This window comes from Eleutherodactylus coqui, chromosome 8 (genome assembly GCF_035609145.1).
Source record: "Eleutherodactylus coqui strain aEleCoq1 chromosome 8, aEleCoq1.hap1, whole genome shotgun sequence".
NCBI classification, from domain to species: Eukaryota; Metazoa; Chordata; class Amphibia; order Anura; family Eleutherodactylidae; genus Eleutherodactylus; species Eleutherodactylus coqui.
In genome coordinates, this window is record NC_089844.1 from 30,405,372 (window position 1) to 30,433,338 (window position 27,967).

At 46.3% G+C, this 27,967-nt stretch overlaps 1 protein-coding gene across 1 annotated transcript in view; it reads left to right on the top strand.

Moving 5' to 3' along the window:
• IQCA1 (IQ motif containing with AAA domain 1) overlaps window positions 1-27,967 on the top strand; it is a 201,647-nt gene that overhangs the window by 142,408 nt on the left and 31,272 nt on the right. Inside the window, exon 9 of the mRNA XM_066575405.1 lies at window positions 27,810-27,885. Coding sequence (XP_066431502.1) covers window positions 27,810-27,885 — 76 coding nt within the window. The remainder of the gene's footprint in view (window positions 1-27,809; window positions 27,886-27,967) is intronic.

The window sequence follows — 27,967 nt, forward strand, 5'->3', positions numbered from 1 at the left end:
GATATACACACACAACATAAACGAGTAGTAAATGGTATCAAATGTCAGCAAACACAACATGTAGTAGCAACAGAGGAACTTTACAAGCACAAGCAATGGTTACTACAATTACTGTTTAGAATCACATAGAAATATCTTAGTTTGCAGAAAATGCCAGAAAAACTCCACATATACAATCACAGAATGCCATATATATGTAATAAGTATTCACTGGCACTATTCCTTTTTTATCAGTGATTTATCTAAGCTGTATGGCCAAATGCATTCATACCACCATCAGATCATAGACTGCAGCACCGGCTCATGTTGTTACAGGACTTACCAATATTAACCTTTATTCAGATTTATTATGAGTGATTAAACAGAGAAGCAAAACACTTGGAGATCTTAAGAATAACAACGTTTGTAAACTCTGAACAGTATGGCTATATACATATATGGATGCAGAAAATCAAAGTATCTGGCTTGGGTTACATAGTAACATAGTAACATACATACTAACATAGTATATAAGGCCGAATGAAGACTATGTCCATCTAGTCCAGCCTGTTTTATCCTCCTGTGTTGTTGATCCAGAGGAAGGCAAAAAACCCCAAGAGGCAGGAGCCAATTAGCCCTTTTGGGGGGAAATTCCTTCCTGACTCCCTAATGGCAATCAGACTGTTCCCTGGATCAACCCCTAATAGTTCCTACCTGCCTGTATATCCTGATTAACAATTAACCTAAGATTTATAACCTATAATATCCTTCCTCTCCAGAAAGACATCAAGTCCCCTTTTAAACTCCTCTATTTATTTTGCCATCACCACATCCTCAGGCAGAGAGTTCCACAGTCTAACTGCTTTTACAGTAAAGAACCCTTTTCTGTGTTGGCAATGAAACCTGCTTTCCTCTAGACGTAGCGGATGTCCTCTCGTTACCGTTGCAGTCCTGGGTATAAACAGATCATGGGAGAGATCCTTGTATTGTCCGCTTATGTATTTATACATAGTTATTTGATCACCCCTCAGTTAGGGTTCTCTTTGTGGGATGTTTTTTTTAAAAATGAGGGCGCATGATCATATTACGGCTCCATGCAAACTGCAAGTTGACTTTATAGGGGCTATACTCTACCCCTACGTATCTCCTTTTGCTGATCGGTTTATAGAAAAAAAGGAGGGTGCTCCATCAGATGACGTGTTGCTGGGACATTCTCCGTAATGTATTGTCAATATTGTGCATGTTTTATTGGTTGCCGATATTCTTTGTCATATGGTGACAATTTAGTGCCAGTACAACTGTACCATACAGCGGTACCGGAAGAGTAAGGACTCCAAATATTGCTGTACAGGCTCTGTGCACTTGACTGCACTGGAACATGACTATATATATATATATATATATATATATATAGTATATATATATATATATATATATAATATTTCTGCAAATGTTGAATTGTGCAAGTTTTCTGAGACAGTAGTGTCGCACGCCTCTTTCCATGTGAATCTCGGACAAGAATAGAACATGCAGATGTGTGTCTTTTGCAGTTTACATGGCACACGGATGGAGTGTCCATGTGCTGTGCGATGCAAGTTGCGCCCAAGATTGACGAGCCGCGACTCACTCTTCCTCTCGCCCATGTGAATGCACCCTAAGGCCTGTGCAAATGGGCACTAACAAAAAATGTGCAAGGGTGTTTCTTCAGCAGTGGTGGAACTATAATGGGTGCAGAGGAGGCAGTCACACCCGAGCCCTGAAGCCTTAAGGTGCCCATAAGGTCTCTCTTTTCCTATAAGGAGACTAGGACTATGAATGAAACATCACAGTTTGGGGGTTTGATTATAGATTTTACATCAGGGCCCGGCAGCTCCAAGTTACGCTTTTGTTCTTCGACGTATAGTGTTTGAGCAGTTACTGGTGTTGCATAGTCCCCTACCATCCACGTAAGTTCTTAGAGGCCAACCTTTTGGTCTCTACAAGCTGGGCTTGATTTCCTCCAGCTGGTGTTCCCTCATAAATGGGACGATCTATCCCGTGACAACTTTCATGTGGTTGAACAGTATCTTGGTGAGGATCCCACATCCCATAAGGACACCTGCATGACCATCTTAATGAGCAGTTTACAGGAAACATCCAAGTCAGTTGTTGCTGAGTGGTGCTTATCTTCTTCAATCGCACAGTTGAAGTCTCCACCCAACACAATGTCCTTAGTGATGACAAGATGGTTTATGCAAGTTCTGGAAAAGCTCCAAACCCTCACTCCCAACCAGAGCGATATATGTAGATGTTGATAAGCCAAACCGACTCTCTTGTCCAAAAAACATATGCAATTACCAATCTGCCACAAACCAGACCTTTAATTCCTTTTAACCAGGAGCAAACAAAGAAACACATCAAAGCCATGCTCACTGACTATAGTATCCAAACAATACAACTTTACACATGAATCCAGGACAGTAAGCTTAAGAATAATTAAAACTACACACACCTGGACAATTAACCCTTTCCAATCCACTGTCTGGCATCTGAAGACCTTCTGATTGAAGGCTGTACAGCTCCGATGTCAGAAGACGTCCGGCAGGGTATTCTTACTGTATATTACTGGCCGCTCTGTTGTTTGGGGCCTCTCCAACATTTCTCCTACCTCAGTACTGGCTCTAACCAGCAGACGGCGCCATTGTATAATGGCAGAAAGAGAAAGCCCCCTAGGAAACCCTGAATCCAAAATTGGATTGCAAAGGGTTAAAAATAATAATGCACCACATGCTAAACTAAATGCCCAAATTAGAGTATATACGATGACCAGGTGATGAAACAATGTTAAATCACATACAGTTTGTCAATGAAACATCCTTGTTGACGTTCATAAAAAAAAGAGGTTCATTGAACTAAACTGTACTATGCAGAGTGCTATAGGGGTGCTGGTAAAAAGGCACATAATGCCTTGACCAAGGTATTTAGATAAAGCAACAACAAAAGGAGTAAAACTGCGGCTCCTTAAAAACACTACTTTTATTATTCTTTAATTACAAAAAATTCCTAAAATGATACATGATGGGTACCATGTGGTACCATGTCAAGGCAAGACATGTTTCGAAAGCAACTGTTTTCTTGATCACAGCTATTATGTATTTAGATAAAGGACAGGAACTACAAACTGAATCCCTGCCACAGATGAAGCAACACAAGCTACTACTCTGATCAATGTTCAGCTGTGGCATTGAAACTCGCAGAAAAACATGGCAGCTTATTGATCATAGCCAGGACAAGTCTCAGTTTTGTCGCACTTTTTCAAAAAGCTGGCAGAAACTTTTTATCTGTCCCACGGAGGTGCCACTAGATGGAACCTCTGCCTCTTAATACATTTATTGTTCGCAGCTGGGCACTGCCTTGACTTAGACCGGCGTGTAAAACGCTGGTTTAAATAAATAACCCCCATTGAGCTTCAGTAATTTCTGAAATGATTTGAACTGAAACCAGATTTACTGACACATTATGAGTAAATTCCCCCTAGACTTTAATTGAAGGTCTCTGCAGAATGTGTATATGTTTTAGAAATTGAATTCAGAGAGGCCCGTTATGTTCCCCATTTCCCAAACTAATTTTGACATTGCCTTTTCTTCATGGCAAGCTTAAACATGAATGGATTAGGTTCTTCCTCACAAAAGTTCCGAGAAGGATTCTGTAACGGCAACAATTTTAGAAACTCTGCCATGGGGGACATCATTACATTATACTATCAAAATGTATTAACAAGTAACAAAAGTGTAATCTAGTCCACATGTTATGTGTCAAAAACATCACATTATTTCCATTAAAGCCCAAGTCCATATGGCATTAGGATTTAATGTCAAGCAAATGCAATCCCTGTTCTAGTACGGGGTAAGATCTCCTGGTATATACTGTACTTCAAAATTGAGGTGTGCTATTGCCTAAATGGTTATCTAATGTACTTGTCTTGTATATTCACAGTTCTACCTACATTACTAGTGATGATTTTTTAAATAGATTATCCAATTTAATCAATTTTGCGCCGGTTATTTCAAAAGTAAAATTCAAAATAAGGCAATATTCATGATATTCATGTCTCGGAGAGATTTATTGCAAGCATACTAAAATAAGGGACAGCCTTATTACTCATAGTAATGTAAAGGAAAGCGGCCCTGTGGTAGACACTGTAAGGGTAAAGCACAGTGGGAAATATTGGCACTGTAGTAATAATCTTTTTATAGCACCAACATATTCTGCAGCACTTTACAAGTCAGAGGGCCAAAATAAGACATAACATACAGTACTGAACCAATAGGAGTCAGGGCACTGTATAAGTAAATATAATAATTATTAAAGGGACACTAATAGAGATGAGCGAGCACCAAAATGCTCGGGTGCTCGTTACTCGAGTCGAACTTTTCGCGATGCTCGAGGGTTTGTTTCGATTAACGAACCCCAATGAAGTCAATGGGCGACCCGAGCATTTTTGTATATCGCCGATGCTCGCTAAGGTTTTCATTTGTGAAAATCTGGGCAATTCAAGAAACTGATGGGAACAACACAAAAACAGATAGGGCAGGCGAGGGGCTACATGTGTCGTAGAATTCCTTTGTGGAACCACGGCTTACTCAATTTGGAATGTTTACACCCTTCCATATTAATTCTGAATTGATAATGCGAATAAGAAGTTTTCACACTGACACAAGGTTCAGCATGTATAGCTTCCTCAATTCTAACTTTAATGTTGGGCGTGTAGCCTCTTTTAAGAGTTTAACATCTGGGCAGGTCAAAAGATTACATAGATACAACGTATTGTTTAATTATTGGATAAGCATCTTGCAATTCTTCCATCCTCCGGTCATCTGTGATTGGCCATCAGGTGGTGGATGAAATTACTGGGTTGTCTTAGGCCCACGTGTGGTTCCTTCGATATAATTGGGTTACATCATGAGTTAGTAATAGCATAGACCTCCCGTGTTATTTGCATATGTTTCCAGTAAAATTGCTTGAGTAATTATTGCGGTAGCTGTTTCAGACTGCGGTTGTCCATGTCTGAGTTATACTGTCTTCCAAAGTTGCAAAACAGATGGAAAATGTAATGTGTTTATACTATATATTATCTTGTCAGCGTTTTGAGAACAGAAGTTTCATAAGAGGATGTATTGCATATTGCATAAGTGTAAGGACAGAAGGCAAACATGACATTTGGTTATACAGAATGTTAAATTCACTAATGTCCACTACCAAAGGCTCAAAGTCCAAAATATAGAAATATTGGGTTTCCACTACAGACCCCCCTTGAAACTATCTGTTTCACTAAACTCGCCCTGTTCCGTCCCACCCCCACCGCTGACCCTAGACTCGCATTGTGTTGTACACTGGAGCTACTGCTGTCATGGGGGTATAGGATGGTTCGACATCATCGTATTCTGGATTCATGATGACGACGTTTGCGCTGACAGTGGGCTTTTTGTTGGACCTCGTAGTGAGACAGGTGGACCAGGTAGTCATCAGGGTCGGAATACACTGTATGCAACGACAAACAGAAATTAGGATGACTATAAAGGTGACAAATATAATTAATAACTTCCTTATCAGAATAACCTCTTGTGTAGAACGTTCTGAAAACTCAGTAGAGTGGCGGTCTTTCACAACTGTCGCTTAGGCTGTAAATGCCCCTCTGATACCTAGGTGTGGGTTCATGGCAATCGGGTCTTTTGGTACATGTGGAGGTCTAGGCTACCACCTGGGATCTCGAGGCATTAGGTTAGGAGAGGTGCGACTTTTACTATTTCAGGTAAACACTGCATAACTTGTATAGAACCCCGCCTTCTTGACGCTACCTCGATTCATCAACAAGAGTGCAAAGTCAGGACTATCTAATTACTGATCAACATGACTGAATCTTTGTCTTATTAGTAAGTGCATTATCATATATATTAGTCTGGAAGGAAAGAGCTACAAGGTGATTGTTCCCACTTCCCTTTTCCAGAGGTGGCAAGGTAACAGGACCAGGGGCGTTGTAACACCGGCATGTTGCATGGCATGAGCAGAGTGCACTGCAGATAAAATAAAGCAAAATCTTAGCGAAAACCTATCACAGTGTTCTAAATACACAATGTTTCAAAATTTATTTTATATATATTTTTTCCTTCTCCTGTTAGGTACCTTACTGAGGAAAACAGATTAAGGTTAGCTCTTTTTAGTTAGTGCGGTCAGCTTCTTAATGGCAACTGCGTCTTTACCTGCGGGTCACGTTTTGTCTGGAATGTAGGTACAAGTCTCCCCTATCATCTTACAGACACTCCCTTTTTTTGGCTAAAATCGTACCTAGTGCCATTGTATTTTGAAAAGTCATAGTCGAGGTAGGTCCTATTTGTCGACTAGTCGCTATAAGGCGTCCCTAGTATAACTTATAAATTACTGCTTATATAATTAATCCAGTCAACATTTTATTTACCATAATAATCAGGAAAATTTTTAAAAACTCGTCAGGTACCCCCCTTGGCTGTCTGATGACGTCAACGTACACGTGTAGGTCAAAACTATCACCAGGAGCCTCTCTTCTCACTCTAGTGTGCTGTTACAATACTAGTAGTGTGCACAGGTACGCATGGCGTGGGACTCCCTGATCTTCACCCACACCAATGTCCCTCCTGGAGATAGTCCTGATGGTGAACACGTCCAGGCCGCCTTACACTGACCCTACACTACCTAGTGACAAGACTGGAAGGAACCGCTGTACCTATGCGGAAAACAAGGATAGACCAACATGACAGGATAACTACAGAACACAGCAGAGTTGGATCAAGATAGAGTAACTATGGGGGGTAACCTCATTATCTTCAATGCTGTCTGACAGGATGTGGGGGAGCATAAGGGCTTTACTAAGGCACACTCCCCTGTCCAATTACTTTCTAGACATGATGTCACATTATTTTACCTGTGAAGTGTGTACCTTCGTTTACCTCATTCTCTTCCGGTACCCTGTATCTGTAGATTACCTCATTCATGAGCTTCTGTGTGGTTATCTGCTCATCTACCTTAGTATCAGGGTGGGCCTCCAATCTGAAAAAGACTCGAGCAACATCAAGCACATATTCATACTCCCCAACAGGTGTGAGCTGAATGTGGTCAAATTGGCAATCCCTGAAATGGGTAGAGTGGTCAAGGCAAGTGTTATATGGCCACCTTACTTCTGTCCGGACTCGCATATGGCAAAGATCATGCTAACTGGACAAATGATGCAGCAGCTACAGAGAACCTAGGTGTCACCCATTCTTGTTCAGTGTCGACGTCATCGCTGCTTTTGATTCTGTGTACCAGTTGGGCCATCATGGGGGACAGGGACCTCTGTAGGCAAGTTCTGTTGATTGTTCGCCATACACCGTCCTGTTCTGTCGCTCCCGTCTTTTAGCCCATCTGCTTTCCTTCCTCGTTGACTTGTAACTGTAAAGTCCTTGACATATCCAAGTCCAAAGTTTTTATCAAAGTCCAAAATTTTTATCAAAGTCTTTATCAAAGTCCAAAGTTTTTTATCACTGACTCATGCTGTCAGTATCTATTCTTCTTTCTTCCACGGCTTGAGGGCCGCTGCCTTTGCTGTGTTGTCGGCGAGGGTGTCATCTCTCGCTTCTCCATTGTAGAAATCGGTGTGAATTCTCCATTGCCAGGCAGTAGTAGTAGGGTTTCCATGAGACTCTGCACCGCTGCACCATTCTTAATTGGCTGTCCTACTGAGATAACAAGCTGTCTGGCCCTTCATATTGGGCCATAATCATGAGCTATGCCAAATGCATTCCAGGAGTCAGTGTAAAGAGTTGCCGTCTTACCTTCTACCACTCCACACGCCTCAGTGAGGGCCTCCGGTTCTGCTTCTTGCCCTGAGACATGCGGAGGCAGAGCTTCTGCGTTTAGGACATCTTGTTGTGTTACCTCTGCATATCTGGTTCGGAATCATCAATCCTCACCCTGATACCATCTACAAAGAAAACTCAAAATATGCATCATTAACAGTGTGTACATCACTACAATAATGTCAGAATCTTGTTGCACAGAATTTTAAACAATTTAAAAAAAATAGCTGATCTGCCATACTCAGATCACCTATGCCTCCCCTCCCCCGTTTGAACCGGAATACCTGATTAAAAGAAGAGTAGCCGGGTTCAAGGTATCACAACATTGGGAAGAAATATTGGGGGAGGCATGGAAAGAGCACATCGTAGCCGGATCTAATAGGCTAGAGATAAGTGCTTGGGTTGCACTTGCATGAGTATGTTCTGGATGTCATTTGGGGTGTGGACCACTAGGGGGTAGTCCAATACCAACTTAGAAGATTTGTCAGCCATTGCCTGTACTGCTGCCACCGCACAAGCAGATGAGGGAGCTCCTCGAGTCACTGGATTTAACCTCATGGAGTAGTATCCCAGTGGCCGTGGTCGTCCTCCATGCTTTTGTGTCAATACAATTGTGGGAGATATCCTATATGTTCACCATTTTGTATGTATTTTCTGTTATCAACTGTGAATATACTGTATTTTGTCTATAATGGTCTGAACTTCTGGAGGAAGGGAACATCACCTCCCCCCCACCTCCAGAAGTATTGGAGGAGCTCAAGAACTGGTAAAACCAGTTCTAACTGGCCAAACCTTTTTAGGAGTGCTTTGTCTTGGACAGCAGAGAGGAGAAACACAGGATGTTCTTCTCATGAAGCTAAATTCAAGAATGAACTGAGCGTGCTCACTGAAGTTCCTCCCAGATGGATGACATCACAAGCTACCTCACAAATACCTCCCTCTGAGGACAACCAATCAGCACGCTAAATAATGTAACTGTATACTTCCTGTGTTGAAACTTATTTAAGTTTTAACGCGCGCAGAATAAAGACAGACTCTTTGGGGAACACATGATGTAGTCCGTGTGGTCTTTGAAGGCTCTCCAGGCCTGTACACATATTATTTAATTTGGAACACATGGTATATCTATAATAGCGAATTTTGCGCTAACACTGTCGTATGGGTGGCAGTATGAAACAAGGCCCAGAAAGGAACCACACGTGGGCTCAAAGTCCAAAATATAGAAATATTGGGTTTCCACTACACATGTTGGGCTGCATCTCAAGTTCCCAGGTCCCACTATTAAGCCACAATAGCGGCAAGAGTGGCCCCCCCTCCCAACAATTTTTACTTCTGAAAAACCCTCATTAGCAATGCATACCTTAGCTAAGCACCACATTACCTCCAACAAAGCACAATCACTGCCTGCATGACACTCCGCTGCCACTTCTCCTGGGTTACATGCTGCCCAACTCCCCCCCCCCCCCCGCACGACCCAGTGTCCACAGCGCACACCAAAGTGTCCCTGCGCTGCCTTCAGCTGCCCTCATGCCACACGCTGGCCTCATAGCCACACCACCCTCATGTCTATTTATAAGTGCGTCTGCCATGAGGAGGAACCGCAGGCACACACTGCAGAGGGTTGGCACGGCCAGGCAGCGACCCTCTTTAAAAGGGGCGGGGCGATAGCCTACAATGCTGTACAGAAGCAATGAGAAATCCAATCCTTTGCCACCTCCATCAGGAGCTGCACACGTGGGCATAGCAATGGGGAACCCATGTGCCACACACTATTCATTCTGTCAAGGGGACGCATAGCTCAATCCACACTGCAAGGGAAAAGCCGTCTGCGCTCTGCCCCCTACCCAAGTCAGTCAGTGCCTTTGTGCCAGACAGGTCAAACACCGCGATGGGAGCTAAGTTTGCACCAACAGAACAGGTGGGTCCTAGGAAACCCAAGACATGAACCAAAAATTGATCTGACCAGCCAAACATGGCAGACTTGCACCGCGGCCACGACATAGGCCTCGGCCGGCAGCTTCAGCAATCCTAGGCAGGAAGCGGACTTTCACTGCACCCAGGACATAGGCCTCTGCACAAACCCTCAGAAATCGCAGGCCTACAGCGGACTCCAATGCTAGCGTAGCTGTGAACGTCTCATTAGCGCTGTATTGCTCCTGTAGTTTGTCCCAATGCAGTGCCCCAGATAGTAGAGCTAACGTCAGATTAAATACAGGTGGGCTTCGGCCCACACTGCATGCCCCAGTCAGACCGGGTTTTTTTTATAAATAGTCACAGGCAGGTACAACTCCGCAATGGGAATTTCGTGTGCACCGACAGCATGGGTGGCTCCCTGGAACCCACCGGCGGTACATAAACAAATACCATTGCAGTGCCCAGCACAGCTGAGGTAACGTCAGGTTTAATGCAGGTGGGATTCAGCACACACTGCATGCCCCAGTCAGACTGGGGTACTTTATAAGTAGACACATGCAGTTACAACTCCGTGTGGACCAACAGCATAGGTGGGTCCCAGGAAGCCACCGACGGTACATAAATATATCCCATTGCATTGCCCAGCACAGCTGAGGTAACGTCAGGTTTAATGCAGGTGGGCTTCGGCCCACACTGCATGCCCCAGTCAGACTGGGGTTCTTTATAAGTAGACACATGCAGTTACAACTCCGTGTGGACCGACAGCATGGGTGGCTCCCTCGAACCTACCGGCGGTACATAAATAAATCCCATTGCAGTGCCCAGCAGAGCTGAGGTAACGTCAGGTTTAATGCAGGTGGGCTTCGGCCCACAATGCATGCCCCAGTCAGACTGGGGTTCTTTATAAGTTGACACATGCAGTTACAACTCTGTGTGGACCGACAGCATAGGTGTGTCCCAGGAAGCCACCGGCGGTACATAAATATATCCCATTGCATTGCTCAGCACAGCTAAGGTAACGTCCGATTAAATGCAGGTGGGCTTCGGCCCACACTGCATGCCCCAGTCTGACCGGGGTTTTTAATACATAGACACTGGCAGGTACAAATCCCTAATGTGAAGTCCCTGTGGACCCACAGCATGGGTGGCTCCCTAGAACCCATCGGCGGTACATAAATGTATCCCATTGCAGTGCCCTGCTAAGCAGAGCTAACGTGACATACAAAACAGGTGGGCTTCGGCCCACAGTGCATGCCCTAGTCAGACTGGTAATATGTACCTTAACAGTAATCGCGTTGGTGGGAATGTGGTGGCGACTGCGGACCTAGTAGCGCGGTTTTATTTAGTTGGTTTTCGGAATGTGGCCAGGATTAAGTGGACCTTGGCAGTAACTGCGTTGTTGAGGGCGCGTACAATGTTGCGGGAGACGTGGTCGTGCAGGGCTGGGACGGCACATCGGGAAAAGTAGTGGCGACTGGGAACCGAGTAGCGCGGGGCGCCGCCGCCATCATGTTTTTGAAAGCCTCCATTTCCACAAGCCTATACGGCAGCATCTCCAGGCTGATCAATTTGGCTATGTGCACGTTTAACGCTTGAGCGTGCGGGTGCGTGGCGGCGTACTTGCTCTTGCACTCAAACAGTTGCGCTAGCGACGTCTGGATGCTGCACTGAGAGACATTGCTGGATGGGGCCGAGGACAGCGGAGGTGAGCGTGTGGGTGCAGGCCGGGAGACGGTCGTGCCTGTGTCCTGAGAGGGGGGTTGGATCTCAGTGGCAGGTTGGGGCACAGGGGGAGAGGCAGTGGTGCAAACCGGAGGCGGTGAACAGCCTTCGTCCCACCTTGTGGGGTGCTTGGCCATCATATGCCTGCGCATGCTGGTGGTGGTAAGGCTGGTGGTGGTGGCTCCCCGGCTTATCTTGGCACGACAAACCTTGCACACCACAGTTCGTCGGTCGTCTGCACTCTCAGTGAAAAACTGCCACACCTTTGAGCACCTCGGCCTCTGCAGGATGGCATGGCGCGAGGGGGCGCTTTGGGAAACAGTTGGTGGATTACTCGGTCTGGCCCTGCCTCTACCCCTGGCCACCGCACTGCCTCTTCCAACCTGCCCTGCTGCTGCACTTGCCCCCCCCCTCTGAAGACCTGTCCTTAGTAGGCTTAGCAAAACAGGTGGGGTCAGTCACCTCATCGTCCAGCTGCTCTTCCTCCGAATCCTCTGTGTGCTCCTCCCTCGGACTTACTGAAATTACTACTACCTGACTGATAGACAACTGTGTCTCATCGTCATCGTCCTCCTCACCCACTGAAAGCTCTTGAGACAGTTGCCGGAAGTCCCCAGCCTCATCCCCCGGACCCCGGGAACTTTCCAAAGGTTGGGCATCGGTCACGACAAACTCCTCCGGTGGGAGAGGAACCATTGCTGCGCATTCTGGGCAGGGGCCCGAGAACAGTTCCTGGAAGTCTGCCTGCTCCTCAGAATGTGTCATTTTAATGGAGTGAGGAGGCTGGGAGGAAGCAGGAGCAGCAGCCAGAGGATTTAGAGTTGCAGCAGTGGACGGCGTAGAAGTCTGGGTGGTCAATAGATTGCTGGATGCACTTTCTGCGATCCACGACAGGACCTGCTCACACTGCTCATTTTCTAATAAAGGTCTACCGCGTGGACCCATTAATTGTGAGATGAATCTGGGGACACCAGAAACTTGCCTCTCTCCTAATCCCGCAGCAGTCGGCTGCGATACACCTGGATCAGGAGCCCGGCCTGTGCCCACACCCTGACTTGGGCCTCCGCGTCCTCGCCCCCGTCCACGTCCTCTAGGCCTACCCCTACCCCTCAGCATGGTGTATTACGAGATTAGCAGAAACAGAACGCTGTAATTAAATGTGCCGCTTATTGGCCTGTGGTTGGAGGCTGACTTCGCATACGTAACGCACTGCAGAGGCAGGCAACAATTATGCGCAAGGCTGGGTATTAATTCACCAACTACTTCCCCTAGCAGAGACGCTGTAAACGGAAGACACTGACAGGCAGGCCAAATCTTGTATATTTTTTAACTTTGTTGGAAAAACCACACTGCCTGTGATATGCACTGTATTTCGATTGCCCTGTTGGAGGCTGACTTCGCGTACGTAATGCACTGCAGAGGCAGGAAACAATTATGCGCAAGGCTGGGTATTAATTCACCAACTACTACCCCCAGCAGAGACGCTGTAAACAGAAGGCACTGACAGGCAGGCCAAATCTTGTATATTTTTAAACTTTGTGGGAACAACCACACTGCCTATATAGCCAGTATACCTCTTTCCCTGTACCACTGTCCCTGCCTCACCAGTACTGCCCCTATACTATGTACAATGACTGCAGACTGAGGACGCAATGCTCTGCACACCCGATATACAAAAAAAAAAAATTGTGCAACACTGCTCCCAGCAGCCTCAACAGTACTGCACACGGTCAGATGTGGCCCTAAGAAGGACCGTTGGGGTTCTTGAAGATTAAAATAACACCTAACACTGTCCTATAGCAGCAGCAGCATCAGCAGCATTTTCCCTGATCTCTGTCAGCATGCATCTGTGGCGAGACGCGGGCGGGGCAGATTTTATTACTCGGGTGACACCTGATCTCCCCAGCCACTCACTGCAGGGGGGTGGTATAGGGCTGGAACGTCACAAGAGGAAGTTGTAATGCCTTCCCTGTCTTTCTATTGGCCAGAAAAGCGCGCAAATCTCTCAGAGAAGAAAGTGAAAGTAACTCGAACATCGCGTGGTGCTCGTCTCGAGGAACAAGCATCTCAAACACCCTAATACTTGAACGAGCATCAAGCTCGGACGAGTATGCTCGCTCATCTCTAGACACTAACTTTTCAGACAATGTATACTCATCTACTAAGTTGTGTTCATCTCATCATTTCTGTAATATACTTACATGTAAACATTTCCAATCCAATTTGTATCCTGGTTTTCTTAGGGGGCTTACTCGTTTTCTGCCATTATAAAACAGCTCTATCTGCTGGCTAAAGCCAGTATTGCATGAGGTAACGCGTTGGGTAGGCTCTGACAGCAGAAAGGCTGGCAATATACAGTAAGAGAGCCCCGATGGATGTCTTCGAACATCAGAGCTGTACAGCCTTGAATTATAATGTCTTTAGACATCAGACAGTGGATTGGAAAGGGTTAAAAGGTTGTTGCTTTACCCCAGTAAATCATGTTTAAAGTGGCTGCCACTAGGGTTCTCCCATCCAGCTTCCAGTTTTTGGCTTTAGATGGAGAGCTGCTGTAGTAACAAGGACACAGGGGAGGGAAGCTATCATCACAGGTGGCTTCCATACACATAGAGGCTGCAGGCCGACAGATCTGCAGACACTTTGATAACAAACTCCACAATCTCTCTTGGGATTGTTTGTGTCTGTGTGTATATGTGTGTGTAAACACATTATATTGGCTTTACTCACCATTTGGCCAGAATGTATCTGAATGCCTGAATTGTCCTGGGAGAGCAGAGGAGGGAACATTCAAATACTGTCTCCTTGCTGATTGGAGCACAGACTGCATATTGCAGTGCGGGAAGTCGGGGCAAAGAAGTGCAGGACAGTTAACTACAGGCAGAATACTAGACTTATGACACGTCCCCTGCATGGAAGTGAATTGCAAACAGCAGGGTAACAGAAAAATGGGTAAGACCACCTGAATATCAGAACTTACAGACATGAAAGAAGGCTCAAACAGGAGCAAATGAGCGAGTAAGGAGAACCTGTTATATTTTAGAAAACTTGTTGAAGACTCGGGTACACTTTAAGGGCATTATTAATGATAGCACTATTGATAAGAGATTCTGGTGGCTTTGCCGGTGCTCTGATAGCACTGTTAACAGCATTCTGGTGGCACTGTTAATGGCACTGTTAATGAGGGTAGTCTGTTGCATCTATTAATAGGAGTAGTCTGGTGGCACTATTAAAGAAAAATGATACATTATATATTTATTGTCTATATTGACTATGAGAATCAATCTGTTGAAAATATTTTTCCTTTTTTGCGGTATTTCTTTAGGACCTTTGTAGTATTCCGGTATATCTCTGTCTCTCTAGGGTGTGCTATGTATGCTTTAATCTGACAGACACATGCTTATATCTGTTGACCATTCTTGATACAATTATACTAGACAGTTATTCCTATCTTCATAGATTTTTTTATTTCAATATTAACAGTCATATAGTAGAGATGAGCGAACGTACTCGGTTCGGGTGTTTTTGCACTCGAGCACCGCTTTTTCCGAGTAACTGACTACTTGGACGAAAAGATTCGGGGGGCGCCGGGGGTGAGCGGGGGGTTGCAGAGGGGAGTGGGGGGGGGAGATAGCTCCCCACTGTTCACCACTGCTACCCCCGCCCCACCACGCCGCCCCCCAGCGCCCCCCGAATCTTTTCGTTCGAGTAATCAGTTACTCGGAAAAAGCGGTGTTCGAGTGCAAAAACACCCGAACCGAGTATGCTCGCTCATCCCTAGCGAGCACCAAAATTCTCAGGTCCTCATTATTCGAGTCGAGCTTTTCGTAAAATTCGAGAGCTCTATTCGAGTAACAAACTCCATTGACTTCAATGAGAGACTCGAGCATTTTTGTATGTGGGACGCCGGTTGCCAAGCTCTCTCTCTCTCTCTCTCTCTCTCTCTCTCTCTCTGTCTCTCTCTCTCTCTCTAATACTACACTCACTAGTATGCTAATACTCGAACGAGCATCAAGCTCGGAAGAGTACGTTCGCTCAACTCTAGTCATATTCTTAAATATATTCTTGACAAACTCAGTTTAGTTTCAGTATCATCACAGTACGAATTCATTTTTATTTGTCATCTGATCCTAGCCATATTTTTTGGGAAAAAAATCTTTGTAAAAATCTCATTAAATGAGTTGTCACATCTGGATTGTCCATTTGCATATGACCTAGTACATACAGTGGAAAATATCTACAGCACTCTGATCACTTTGCAATCAGTATTCAATATTTATTTAGCACATGTAGATACATACAGGGCATTGAAAGTGTATTACCCATATGTTAGTATAGCCTGCACATAGTGTCGGACGTTTTGGTCTAGCCAGACCTTTTACAACAACTGAGACTGTCTCAGCAAGAAGTGAAAGAAGTAATGCCCATAGCATCTCCTTTCACTTCTTGCTGAGACAGCCTCAGTCCTTGAAGAAGGTCCAGCTAGACTGAAACATCTGACACTATGTGCAGACTGAACTGCCATATGGCCAATACTCATCCAATGCCCTGGATGCATCTACATGTGCTGAATAAATACTGAATACCAGCTGTACATTAATCTGAATGCTGTGGATTTTTCTGCTAAATTGCATTGGACTCTTGCAAGTCTCCCACAAGCACCCGGCCTATTTTAGTGGTGTGTAGGACATTATTTTCACTCGACTATTAATACATACAGACATTATAGAGGGGATCCTCTGATTTGAACCCCAGGAGTAGAAGGCCACAGCAGAGACCTTCCCCATCTCTGGTGGACTCAGCAAGACCATATATTACATTCTACATTTGTAGAGCTTTCCTCATCAGGGAACTTAGAGAATCCAACAATCAGACAGTAATACAGAATGCTATGGAGATACTCCTAAGCAAATAGGTAGCATATACATTTCAAAGTACCTTTCCAGGAAGGTATGCAGTATTGTGCATAATGTAGGGAGGCCAGAATAAAAGGTAGGGGCTCCCAGGACACAGGCCAGGATCATAGGGAGGTTTCGATGGAGATTGCACAATCTATCTGAAGGCTTCTGAAGCATTGAAGCTAGTAGGTGATTCCTGTGGAAGACATCCACATAGTGGCTTCTGCATCATATTTCTTGCCGGTGTGCAGTACAGAGTACCGGAACTGCACAAACATCAGGCACTTGAATAAAAGTCACTGCTGTACCATATTCTAATACAGGATATAGGAATGTCCATTTGTTTCAGTATCGTGTGAGCTTCACTAGATGATTCTGGACAAGGTGGTAGGTACATGGAGTACCCATGGCATTAATTCCTAGATAGCAAAACTTTAATGTGGTCACAGTTAATAAATCTGGCTCATGTAGTATCATCCTAAATGTTGTCCCTGATGCCTGCCCAGGAGCTGGAGAGCAGCAAAACGGCAAGGCTTCACCATCACTGTGTCTCACACTGGCACCAGGAAGTCCTTAATGAACTACCCACCACAACTACACATCCTAAAAGTAACAGGCACACAAACACAAACTTAAAACACAAAGAAATCGCTCGGAAAAAAAGAGGCGTCCCCCTCTACACATAACACCACCAACCCTATACCAGCTGAGTCTTGGTGTTTCTCTGCCTCTATCGAAAGTCCATGATTCTGGGCTCCAATAACCAAGATCTTAAATAGAGATGAGCGAGCACCAAAATGCTTGGGTGCTCGTTACTCGAGACGAACTTTTCGCGATGCTCGAGGGTTCGTTTCGAGTAACGAACCCCATTGAAGTCAATGGGCGACCCGAGCATTTTTGTATATCGCCGATGCTCGCTAAGGTTTTCGTTTGTGAAAATCTGGGCAATTCAAGAAAGTGATGGGAACGACACAGCAACGGATAGGGCAGGTGAGGGGCTACATGTTGGGCTGCATCTCAAGTTCCCAGGTCCCAATATTAAACCACAATAGCGGCAAGAGTGGGCCCCCCCCCTCCCAACAACTTTCACTTCTGAAAAGCCCTCATTAGCAATGCATAACGTTGCTAAGCACCACACTAGCTACAACAAAGCACAATCACTGCCTGCATGACACTCCACTGCCACTTCTCCTGGGTTACATGCTGCCCAACCCCCCCCCTCCCCCCCCACAGCGCACACCAAAGTGTCCCTGCGCAGCCTTCAGCTGCCCTCATGCCACGCCACACTCATGTCTATTTATAAGTGCGTCTGCCAAGAGGAGGAACCGCAGGCACACACTGCAGAGGGTTGGCTCGGCTAGGCAGCGACCCTCTTTAAAAGGGACGGGGCGATAGTCCACAATGCTGTACATAAGCAATGAGAAATCCAATCCTGTGCCACCTCCATCTGGAGCTGCACACGTGGGCATAGCAATGGGGAACCTACGTGCCACACACTATTCATTCTGTCTAGGTGTCTGCATGCCCCAGTCAGACTGCGGTTTTTTATAAATAGTCACAGGCAGGTACAACTCCGCAATGGGAATTCCGTGTGCACCCACAGCATGGGTTGCTCCCTGGAACCCACCGGCTGTACATAAATGTATCCCATTGCAGTGCCCTGGACAGCAGAGCTAACGTCAGATTAAATGCAGGTGGGCTTCGGCCCACACTGCATGCCCCAACCGGACCAGGGTTTTTAATTCATAGACACAGGCAGGTACAACTCCCTATTGTGAAGTCCCTGTGGACCAACAGCATGGGTGGGTGCCAGGAAGCCACCGGCGGTACATAAATATATCCCATTGCATTGCCCATCACAGCTGAGGTAATAATGTCATGTTTAATGCAGGTGGGCTTCGGCCCACACTGCATGCCCCAGTCAGACTGGGGTTCTTTAGAAGTGGACACATGCAGTTACAACTCCCTGTGGACGCACAGCATGGGTGGGTGCCAGGAAGCCACCGGCGGTACATAAATATATCCCATTGCATTGCCCATCACAGCTGAGGTAATGTCATGTTTAATGCAGGTGGGCTTCGGGCCACACTGCATGCCCCAGTCAGACTGGGGTTCTTTAGAAGTGGACACATGTAGTTACAACTCCGTGTGGACCGACAGCATGGGTGGGTGCCAGGAAGCCACCGGCGGTAGATAAATATATCCCATTGCATTGCCCATCACAGCTGAGGTAATAAATTCATGTTAAATGCAGCGGGGCTTCGGCCCACACTGCATGCCCCAGTCAGACTGGGGTTCTTTAGCAGTGGACACATGTAGTTACAACTCCGTGTGGACCGACAGCATGGGTGGGTGCCAGGAAGCCACCGGCGGTAGATAAATATATCCCATTGCATTGCCCATCACAGCTGAGGTAATAATGTCATGTTTAATGCAGGTGGGCTTCGGCACACACTGCATGCCCCAGTCAGACTGGGGTTCTTTAGAAGTGGACACATGCAGTTACAACTCCCTGTGGACCCACAGCATGGGTGGCTCCCTGGAACCCACCGGCGGTACATAAATATATCCCATTGCATTGCCCATCACAGCTGAGATAATGTCATGTTTGATGCAGGTGGGCTTCGGGCCACACTGCATGCCCCAGTCAGACTGGGGTTCTTTAGAAGTGGACACATGCAGTTACAACTCCCTGTGGACCCACAGCATGGGTGGCTCCCTGGAACCCACCGGCTGTACATAAATATATCCCATTGCATTGCCCATCACAGCTGAGGTAATGTCATGTTTAATGCAGGTGGGCTTCGGGCCACACTGCATGCCCCAGTCAGACTGGGGTTCTTTAGAAGTGGACACATGTAGTTACAACTCCGTGTGGACCGACAGCATGGGTGGGTGCCAGGAAGCCACTGGCGGTAGATAAATATATCCCATTGCAGTGCCCAACACAGCTGATATTACATCAGCTGTAATGCAGGTGGGCAAAAAATTAATTTGATTACACTGTAGACGAGGGCCCCCAAAAATTGGTGTACCAACAGTAGTAATGTACCTGAGAAAAATTGCCCATGCCCAACCAAGAGGGCAGGTGAAACCCATTAATCGCTTTGGTTAATGTGGCTTAATTGGTAACTAGGCCTGGAGGCAGCCCAGTAAAAATAAAAATTGGTTCAGGTGAAAGTTTCAACGCTTTAATGAGCATTGAAACGTATAAAAATTGTTTAGAAAAATTATATGACTGAGCCTTGTGGGCCTAAGAAAAATTGCCCGTTCGGCGTGATTATGTGAGGTTTGAGAAGGAGGAGCAGGCGGAGGAGGAGGAATATTATACACAGATAGATGAATCAAAAAGGTCCCCGTTTTGGATGGTGATAGAGAACAATGCTTCCATCTGCGGGTGCAGCCTACGTATTGTTTAGGTATCGCTGCTGTCCGCTGGTGGAGAAGAGAAGTCTGGGGAAATCCAGGCTTTGTTCATCTTGATGAGTGTAAGCCTGTCGGCACTGTCGGTTGACAGGTGGGTACGCTTATCCGTGATGATTTCCCCAGCCACACTAAACACACTCTCTGACAAGACGCTAGCCGCAGGACAAGCAAGCACCTCCAGGGCATACAGCGCGAGTTCAGGCCACGTGTCCAGCTTCGACACCCAGTAGTTGTAGGGGGCAGAGGCGTCACCGAGGATGGTCGTGCGATCGGCTACGTACTCCCTCACCATCCTTTTACAGTGCTCCCGCCAACTCAGCCTTGACTGGGGACCGGTGACACAGTCTTGCTGGGGAGCCATAAAGCTGTCAAAGGCCTTAGAGAGTGTTCCCCTGCCTGCGCTCAACATGCTGCCTGATCTCTGCGCCTCCCCTGCTACCTGGGCCGCGGAAATGCGCCTTCGGCCACTAGCGCTGTCAGATGGGAAGTTTACCATCAGTTTGTCCACCAGCGCCCTGTGGTATAGCATCATTCTCGAACCCCTTTCCTCTTCGGGAATGAGAGTGGAAAGGCTCTCCTTATACCGTGGGTCGAGCAGTGTGTACACCCAGTAATCCGTAGTGGACAGAATGCGTGAAACGCGAGGGTCACGAGAAAGGCATCCTAACATGAAGTCAGCTATGTGTGCCAGGATACCTGTACGCAACACATGGCTGTCCTCACTCGGAAGATTACTTTCAGGATCCTCCTCCTCCTCCTCCTCCTCCTCCTCCTCAGGCCATACACGCTGAAAGGATGACAGGCAAGCTGCATCTGTACCCTCAGCAGTGGGCCAAGCTGTCTCTTCCCCCTCCTCCTCATGCTCCTCCCCCTCCTCCTCCTCCTCCTCTGGCCATACACGCTGAAAGGATGACAGGCAAGCAGCATCTGTCCCCTCAGCAATGGGCCAAGCTGTCTCTTCCCCCTCCTCCTCATGCTCCTCCCCCTCCTCCTCAACGCGCTGAGATATAGACATGAGGTTGCTCTGACTATCCAGCGGCATACTGTCTTCCCCCGCCTCCATTTCCGATTCCAAAGCGTCTGCCTTTATGCTTTGCAGGGAACTTCTCAAGAGGCATAGCAGAGGAATGGTGACGCTAATGATTGCAGCATCCCCGCTCACCATCTGGGTAGACTCCTCAAAGTTTCCAAGGATCTGGCAGATGTCTGCCAACCAGGCCCACTCTTCTGTAAATAATTGAGGAGGCTGACTCCCACTACGCTGCCCATGTTGGAGTTGGTATTCCACAATAGCTCTACGCTGCTCATAGAGCCTGGCCAACATGTGGAGCATAGAGTTCCACTGTGTGGGCACGTCGCACAGCAATCGGTGCAGTGGCAGATGAAACCGATGTTGCAGTGTCCGCAGGGTGGCAGCGTGCGTGTGGGACTTGCGGAAATGTGCGCAGAGCTGGCGCACCTTTCCGAGCAGGTATGACAAGTGTGGGTAGCTTTTCAGAAAGCACTGAACCACCAAATTAAAGACATGGGCCAGGCATGGCACGTGCGTGAGGCTGTTGAGCTGCAGAGCCGTCACCAGGTTACGGCCGTTGTCACACACGACCATGCCCGGTTGGAGGCTCAGCGGCGCAAGCCAGCGGTCGGTCTGCTCTATCAGACCCTGCAGCAGTTCGTGGGCCGTCTGACTCTTCTCTCCTAAGCTGAGTAGCTTCAGCACGGCCTGCTGACGCTTGCCCACCGCTGTGCTGCCACGCCGCGTGACACCGACTGCTGGCGACGTACTGCTGCTGACACATCTTGATTGCGAGACAGAGGTTGCGTAGGAGGAGGAGGAGGAGGAGGAGGGTGGTTTAGTGGAGGAAGCATACACCGCCGCAGATACCACCACCGACCTGGGGCACGCAATTCGGGGGGTGGGTAGGACGTGAGCGGTCCCAGGCTCTGACTCTGTCCCAGCCTCCACTAAATTCACCCAATGTGCCGTCAGGGAGATATAGTGGCCTGCCCGCCTGTGCTTGTCCACGTGTCGGTTGTTAAGTGGACCTTGGCGGTAACCGCGTTGGTGAGGGCGCGTACAATGTTGAGGGAGACGTGGTCGTGCAGGCCTGGGACGGCACATCGGGAAAAGTAGTGGCGACTGGGAACCGAGTAGCGCGGGGCCGCCGCCGCCATCATGCTTTTGAAAGCCTGCATTTCCACAAGCCTATACGGCAGCATCTCCAGGCTGATCAATTTGGCAATGTGCACGTTTAACGCTTGAGCGTGCGGGTGCATGGCGGCATACTTGCGCTCGTGCTCAAACAGTGGCGCTAGCGACGTCTGGACGCTGCGCTGAGAGACATTGTTGGATGGGGCCGAGGACAGCGGAGGTGAGGGTGTGGGTGCAGGCCAGGAGACGGTAGTGCCTGTGCCCTGAGAGGGGGGTTGGATGTCAGTGGCAGGTTGGGGCACAGGGGGAGAGGCAGTGGTGCAAACCGGAGGCGGTGAACGGCCTTCGTCCCACCTTGTGGGGTGCTTGGCCATCATATGCCTGCGCATGCTGGTGGTGGTGCCTCCCCAGCTGATCTTGGCGCGACAAAGGTTGCACACCACTGTTCGTCGGTCGTCAGGCGTCTCTGTGAAAAACTGCCACACTGTAGAGCACCTTGACCTCTGCAGGGTGGCATGGCGCGAGGGGGCGCTTTGGGAAACAGTTGGTGGATTATTCGGTCTGGCCCTGCCTCTACCCCTGGCCACCGCACTGGCTCGGCCTGTGCCCACACCCTGACTTGGGCCTCCGCGTCCTCGGCCGCGTCCACGTCCTCTAGGCCTACCCCTACCCCTCAGCATGCTGTATTACCAGTAATGCAGAAACAGAACGCTGTAATTAAATGTGCCGCTTATTGGCCTGTGGTTGGAGGCTGACTTCGCTTACGGAACGCCAGGAAATAATTTGGCGCAAGCCTGCTGTAACACTTAGCTGGCTGCGTATGATTTTGTAGAACTACTACACCCAGCACACACAGACCCAGAACACTGAGCACAGTGACAGGCAGGCCAAATAGATTTTTTGCCCAATATTTTTTAGAAAAGGCCCACTGCCTATATTCAATCAATAATGTGTCTTCTGTCCCTGCCTCCACACTTCTGTCCCTGGACTATGTCACAGAACTGTAGAGTGTTGCACTGTTAACTGCAACACAGCGGTGATTTCAGAGCCCAGACAGAGCCAGGAAATAATTTGGCGCAAGCCTGCTGTAACACTTAGCTGGCTGCGTATGATTTTGTAGAACTACTACACCCAGCACACACAGACCCAGAACACTGAGCACAGTGACAGGCAGGCCAAATAGATTTTTTGCCCAATTTTTTTTAGAAAAGGCCCACTGCCTATATTCAATCAATAATGTGTCTTCTGTCCCTGCCTCCACACTTCTGTCCCTGGAGTATTACTGCAGGGCGCAATGCTCTGCACGGCCGATATACCAAAAAACAAAATGTGCAACACTGCAAAAAGCAGCCTCCACAGTACTGCACACGGTTAGATGTGGCCCTAAGAAGGACCGTTGGGGTTCTTGAAGCCTAAAATACTCCTAACGCTCTCCCTGCCTAAGCACTTCTGTCCCTGGAGTATTACTGCAGGGCGCAATGCTCTGCACAGCCGATATACCAAAAAAAAAAAAAAAAAGTGCAACACTGCAAAAAGCAGCCTCCACAGTACTGCACACGGTTAGATGTGGCCCTAAGAAGGACCGTTGGGGTTCTTGAAGCCTACAATAACTCCTAACACTCTCCCTATAGCAGCTCCAACACGATAGCACTTTCCTTCAGCTATGTCAGAACGCATCTGAGGCGAGCCGCGGGAGGGGCCGATTTTTATACTCAGGTGACACCTGATCTCCCCAGCCACTCACTGCAGGGGGGTGGTATAGGGCTTGAACGTCCCAGGGGGAAGTTGTAATGCCTTCCCTGTCTTTCAATTGGCCAGAAAAGCGCGCTAACGTCTCAGAGATGAAAGTGAAAGTAACCCGAACACCGCGTGGTACTCGTTACGAGTAACGAGCATCTCGAACACGCTAATACTCGAACGAGTATCAAGCTCGGACAAGTACGTTCGCTCATCTCTAATCTTAAATAATAGTAACCTTCTTAACTTACACATTTTCTTATTACTTTACCATCATAAAGATAATATTTCTCCTATGACTTAGTGATACATTAGAATGTATTTGAGCAAAAGCAACACGACTCAATGTTGACTGAATGCCAACATTGTGTATTTCGTTGAATGACACAAACTGCTATCAGAGGGATGGTTGGCTCAGGGGAGTAGAAGGAATAGCCGCCACAGTTCCTAGAAAGCCAAGTGTGCCCTACAGGTCACAGAGGAAAGATGTGGTTACAAGTTGATGGCAATCTCTGAAAATATGCATTTAATCAGTATGTAACTGTAGTCTTCTCACCATCCACCCTTTCCCTCGGCCCCAGGAATAACAAAAAAATCGGCTCCATACATCCTCCTTGAAGGACAGGGATTAGTAAAGGAATATTGAGATTTTGTTGCCACAAATCTTTCCTGACATACAAACGTGTTTTCGGTGGTGTTTAATATTAACCAAATTGCAAACTGGTTCTTTGTCCAATTTCTATAAAACTTTTCAACAGTACTTATATAGTAGCTAAGATCTGACTCCACTATATGACAGCTAATAATCCGAGACTTGGTAGAGACAGGCAGAAAGGTGCGCTATTAACAGAGGCGTAACTTGAAGCTCCTGGGCCCCAATGCAAAACCTGTAACAGGGCCATCAACTATAATGCTTTATTCATAGTACTGGGCTCCCTATATGGAGAGAAGAGGCCTTATGCCCCCCCTAAGGCTCCTGGGCCCGGGTGCAACCACATCCCCTGCATCCTCTATAGTTACGCCCCTGGCTATTAATACAGTCTATTTTTTATTAAACATACATGTCTTACTTTATTTTATAGCTATGGAAGGGCCCTTAGCTTAGTGTAAAACCGTTTTCCCTTTGTCTGGTAATCGAAGCAAGAAAAAACAATACAATGCCGTGGCTATGGCAAAAACACAAAAATTAACAGTCAAGAAGAGAAGGAAGAGGGAGTAGAGAAGTATTTTATATGCTTATATACATAAAATAGTTGCCTATAGACTTCAAAATGGCTGACATTGTTGAAACTTCCTGTCCCCCATGAAAGAGCAAGAACAGCAGCTCTAAAGCACAAACTGCAGCTCCAAAGGAAATACTGTGCAAACTACTGTGTGCATTCAAGTTGGATAATTTGGGCAGATAGGAGCATTTAACCCTTTCCAATCCACTGTCTGACGTCTAAAGACATTCTGATTGAAGCCTGTACAGCTCTGATGTTGGAAGACGTCCAGCAGGGTATTCTTACTGTCCTATACCGCAGTACTAACTCTAGCCAGCAGATGGTGCCATTGTATAATGGCAGAAAGAGAAAGCCCCCTAGGAAACCCTGAATCCAAAATTGGATTGCAAAGGGTTAAAGTATCGAGACTTTATTGATTGAATGAATAGCATAACAACGCTGTGGAGAATGTTGGTGCTATATAAATAATGAATAATAAAATACATATAGAAAAATAGGCACATGTCATGATTTCAGATTTTCAAAAAAAGCATGAAAAAACTTACATCATAATCCCCATACTATTTTTTTTTACTTTAGTGCTGATATGTTATCTTTTCCATGAAAGATAATGCTAATTATATTATTAAGTTATATATTAAATTCAATCAAGAAAAATAAGTACCTTGACGAATGGGATGTTTACCGGTAAGATAATATGAGGTGAAATCACCGGCTATTTTCCCATTTTCGAAATACAGATTATTAACCCTCAGTCGATGAGATAATTCCCTGCAGATATGGTTAATGGAACACTCTGCCACACTAACATAAGCAGTGCTCTAATTAAATGTATGCGGTACTGCACATGAACCGTGTATCTATAGGATCGCACATGGGATCTATCTTTCCAGTCATCTGTGCTTTTCAAGCATGAACTTCTGAACCTTTATTACTTATTGACTTGAGAGAGCAGGATCTGTCACCCCATCAGGCTTGTTTTTCTCAATTATATAAATGATATGTGGGAACAAAATCAGGATATGGTTTGGTGTTTGGCCAACATTAGACATGACTGCTATATGACTCTATAGGAAAAACATTTAGATTAAACCTCCTTGGGGATTCCTTATTAATGACTTCACCAAATACCCATTAAATGCATTTACATTCCCTCCTCTGTTTCATCTATTGTGTAATGTGTACCAGTTTAGAACGGTATAAGGTTGGTTGCCATTAAAAATAATTGGTGCTAAATACATTTTACAAATCTCTTGGTGGCATTGACTTAAAGGCAATGTCTGATTTAGAAAAATTCTTTAAGGCATGGGACTTAATAGAGAAGTGTCCCCTGTTCAGGACACTTATCTGTCAGCTCTGGAGAACGAAGCAGGTCTGTGAATTACATGGACAGCCCACTGATTCCAATAACAACTGTGTGATACTTCATTTTGTCCTGTGGTGGCACTACTAGGAACTTGGAACACTCGCATCTGTATTCCCTTCACTGATTTCAACTGATTGGCGGGGATCTTAGCTGCAGGCTATCATGTGCTTAGCTTTTGTTTAAGGGACCTTTACAGCAAATAATGATTTTCAAACTGGTGAACCCCTTTAAATTTTAGGGCTTTTTCATAACTGTCAAGGCAGTGGATCTGGATCTACTGTGCCATAAAACTAATATGGTCTAAGGCTAGATCCGGAGGCAACATCTAGGGTCACCCTGGTTTGCAGCCTTTAACTTCACCATTCAGGATCTTGTCTTTGCTGCAGGGAATACCAGAACATTTCCCCAGAAATAGTCTCGGTTATGAGGCAGCTGGCACAAGCTGGTCATGGTTATTGAAACACGATACTAAAGGAGAAGACATGTTCATAGAATAAAGTGAAGGGCAGGATAGGAAAAGTTCTTGTGTAATGGTGAGTCAGATCAAGGGTCAAGACAGGCAGCAAACAAAGTAAACATGCTCAATAAATAAGCCAAGGTCAGGAGTGGAGAAGACCAGGAAAGCTGATTGGAAGAGGCACAGATCAAAGCTAGGAGAACACAGAGAACAATACAACACCTTTATACTGCCAGATCCCTACAAAATGATCTACAACATGCTACTGTTCTGCATTTTTTTAACCAAACTATCAGAAAAAGGCTCCATAAGGGTGGCATGAGTGCCCAATATCCTGTAGTGGAACCTGTTTTCATCATCTAGCATGAACAGTTTGGCAGTGGACCAGAAATGGGCATTTCCTTGGAGGGTCACACAAACATCTACATGATGGCCAACACTACCCTGATTGCAGTTAGGTATCTGGATTAAATCCTCAGAGCAATTATCAGACCTTATGCTGTTGCAGTGGGCCCTTGGTCCCGTCTGGTGCAAAACAATGCCGGCCTCATGTGGCCAAAGTGTGTAGGCAGTTATTGGATTATGAAGGTATTGATGCCATTGACTGGCCCTCACTTTCCACAGACCTGAATCCAATTGAGAACCCTGAGACATTCTGCATCACTGCATTCTGTACAAGTACATCTGATGCTGTTAAGTAATTCAGTGAGTCACTAATACCCTGATCCAGGCTCGGAAGGAGATCTCCCGGACACCATCTATCATCTCATCAGGAGCATGCCTCATGTTTGTTGGAAATGCATATTAGAACATGGGGGTCATACACACTACTGAGTCACATTATGAGTTGCCATGATGAAATTCATACAAATTGATTTTTCTTGGTGATTTGGAATCCAGTCCTCAATTGGGCGATGACTTTGGATTCCATTGACCGTTGATATGAATTACACAATTTATATCTGTAAAGATTTTCAGCTTAAATCTGTTCTTTTGCTCATCGAGATCCAATGTATGATTCCAGTGTTCTGTTAATTTTTTGAACTATATATACAATGGTTGTTATGTTACATTTATCCTTACCCCTTTAGGAAGAAACACCAGGTTGGAAAATGAACCCAAGTCAATTTCTGCCTGACATATCATCTGCAAACCAGACTTATGAAGGTGAGGTTATTAATGAGAAGTGAAAATTACAAAAGGTAGGACACATGGAAGCCTCAATCATACTATATATCTTAGGACCGAT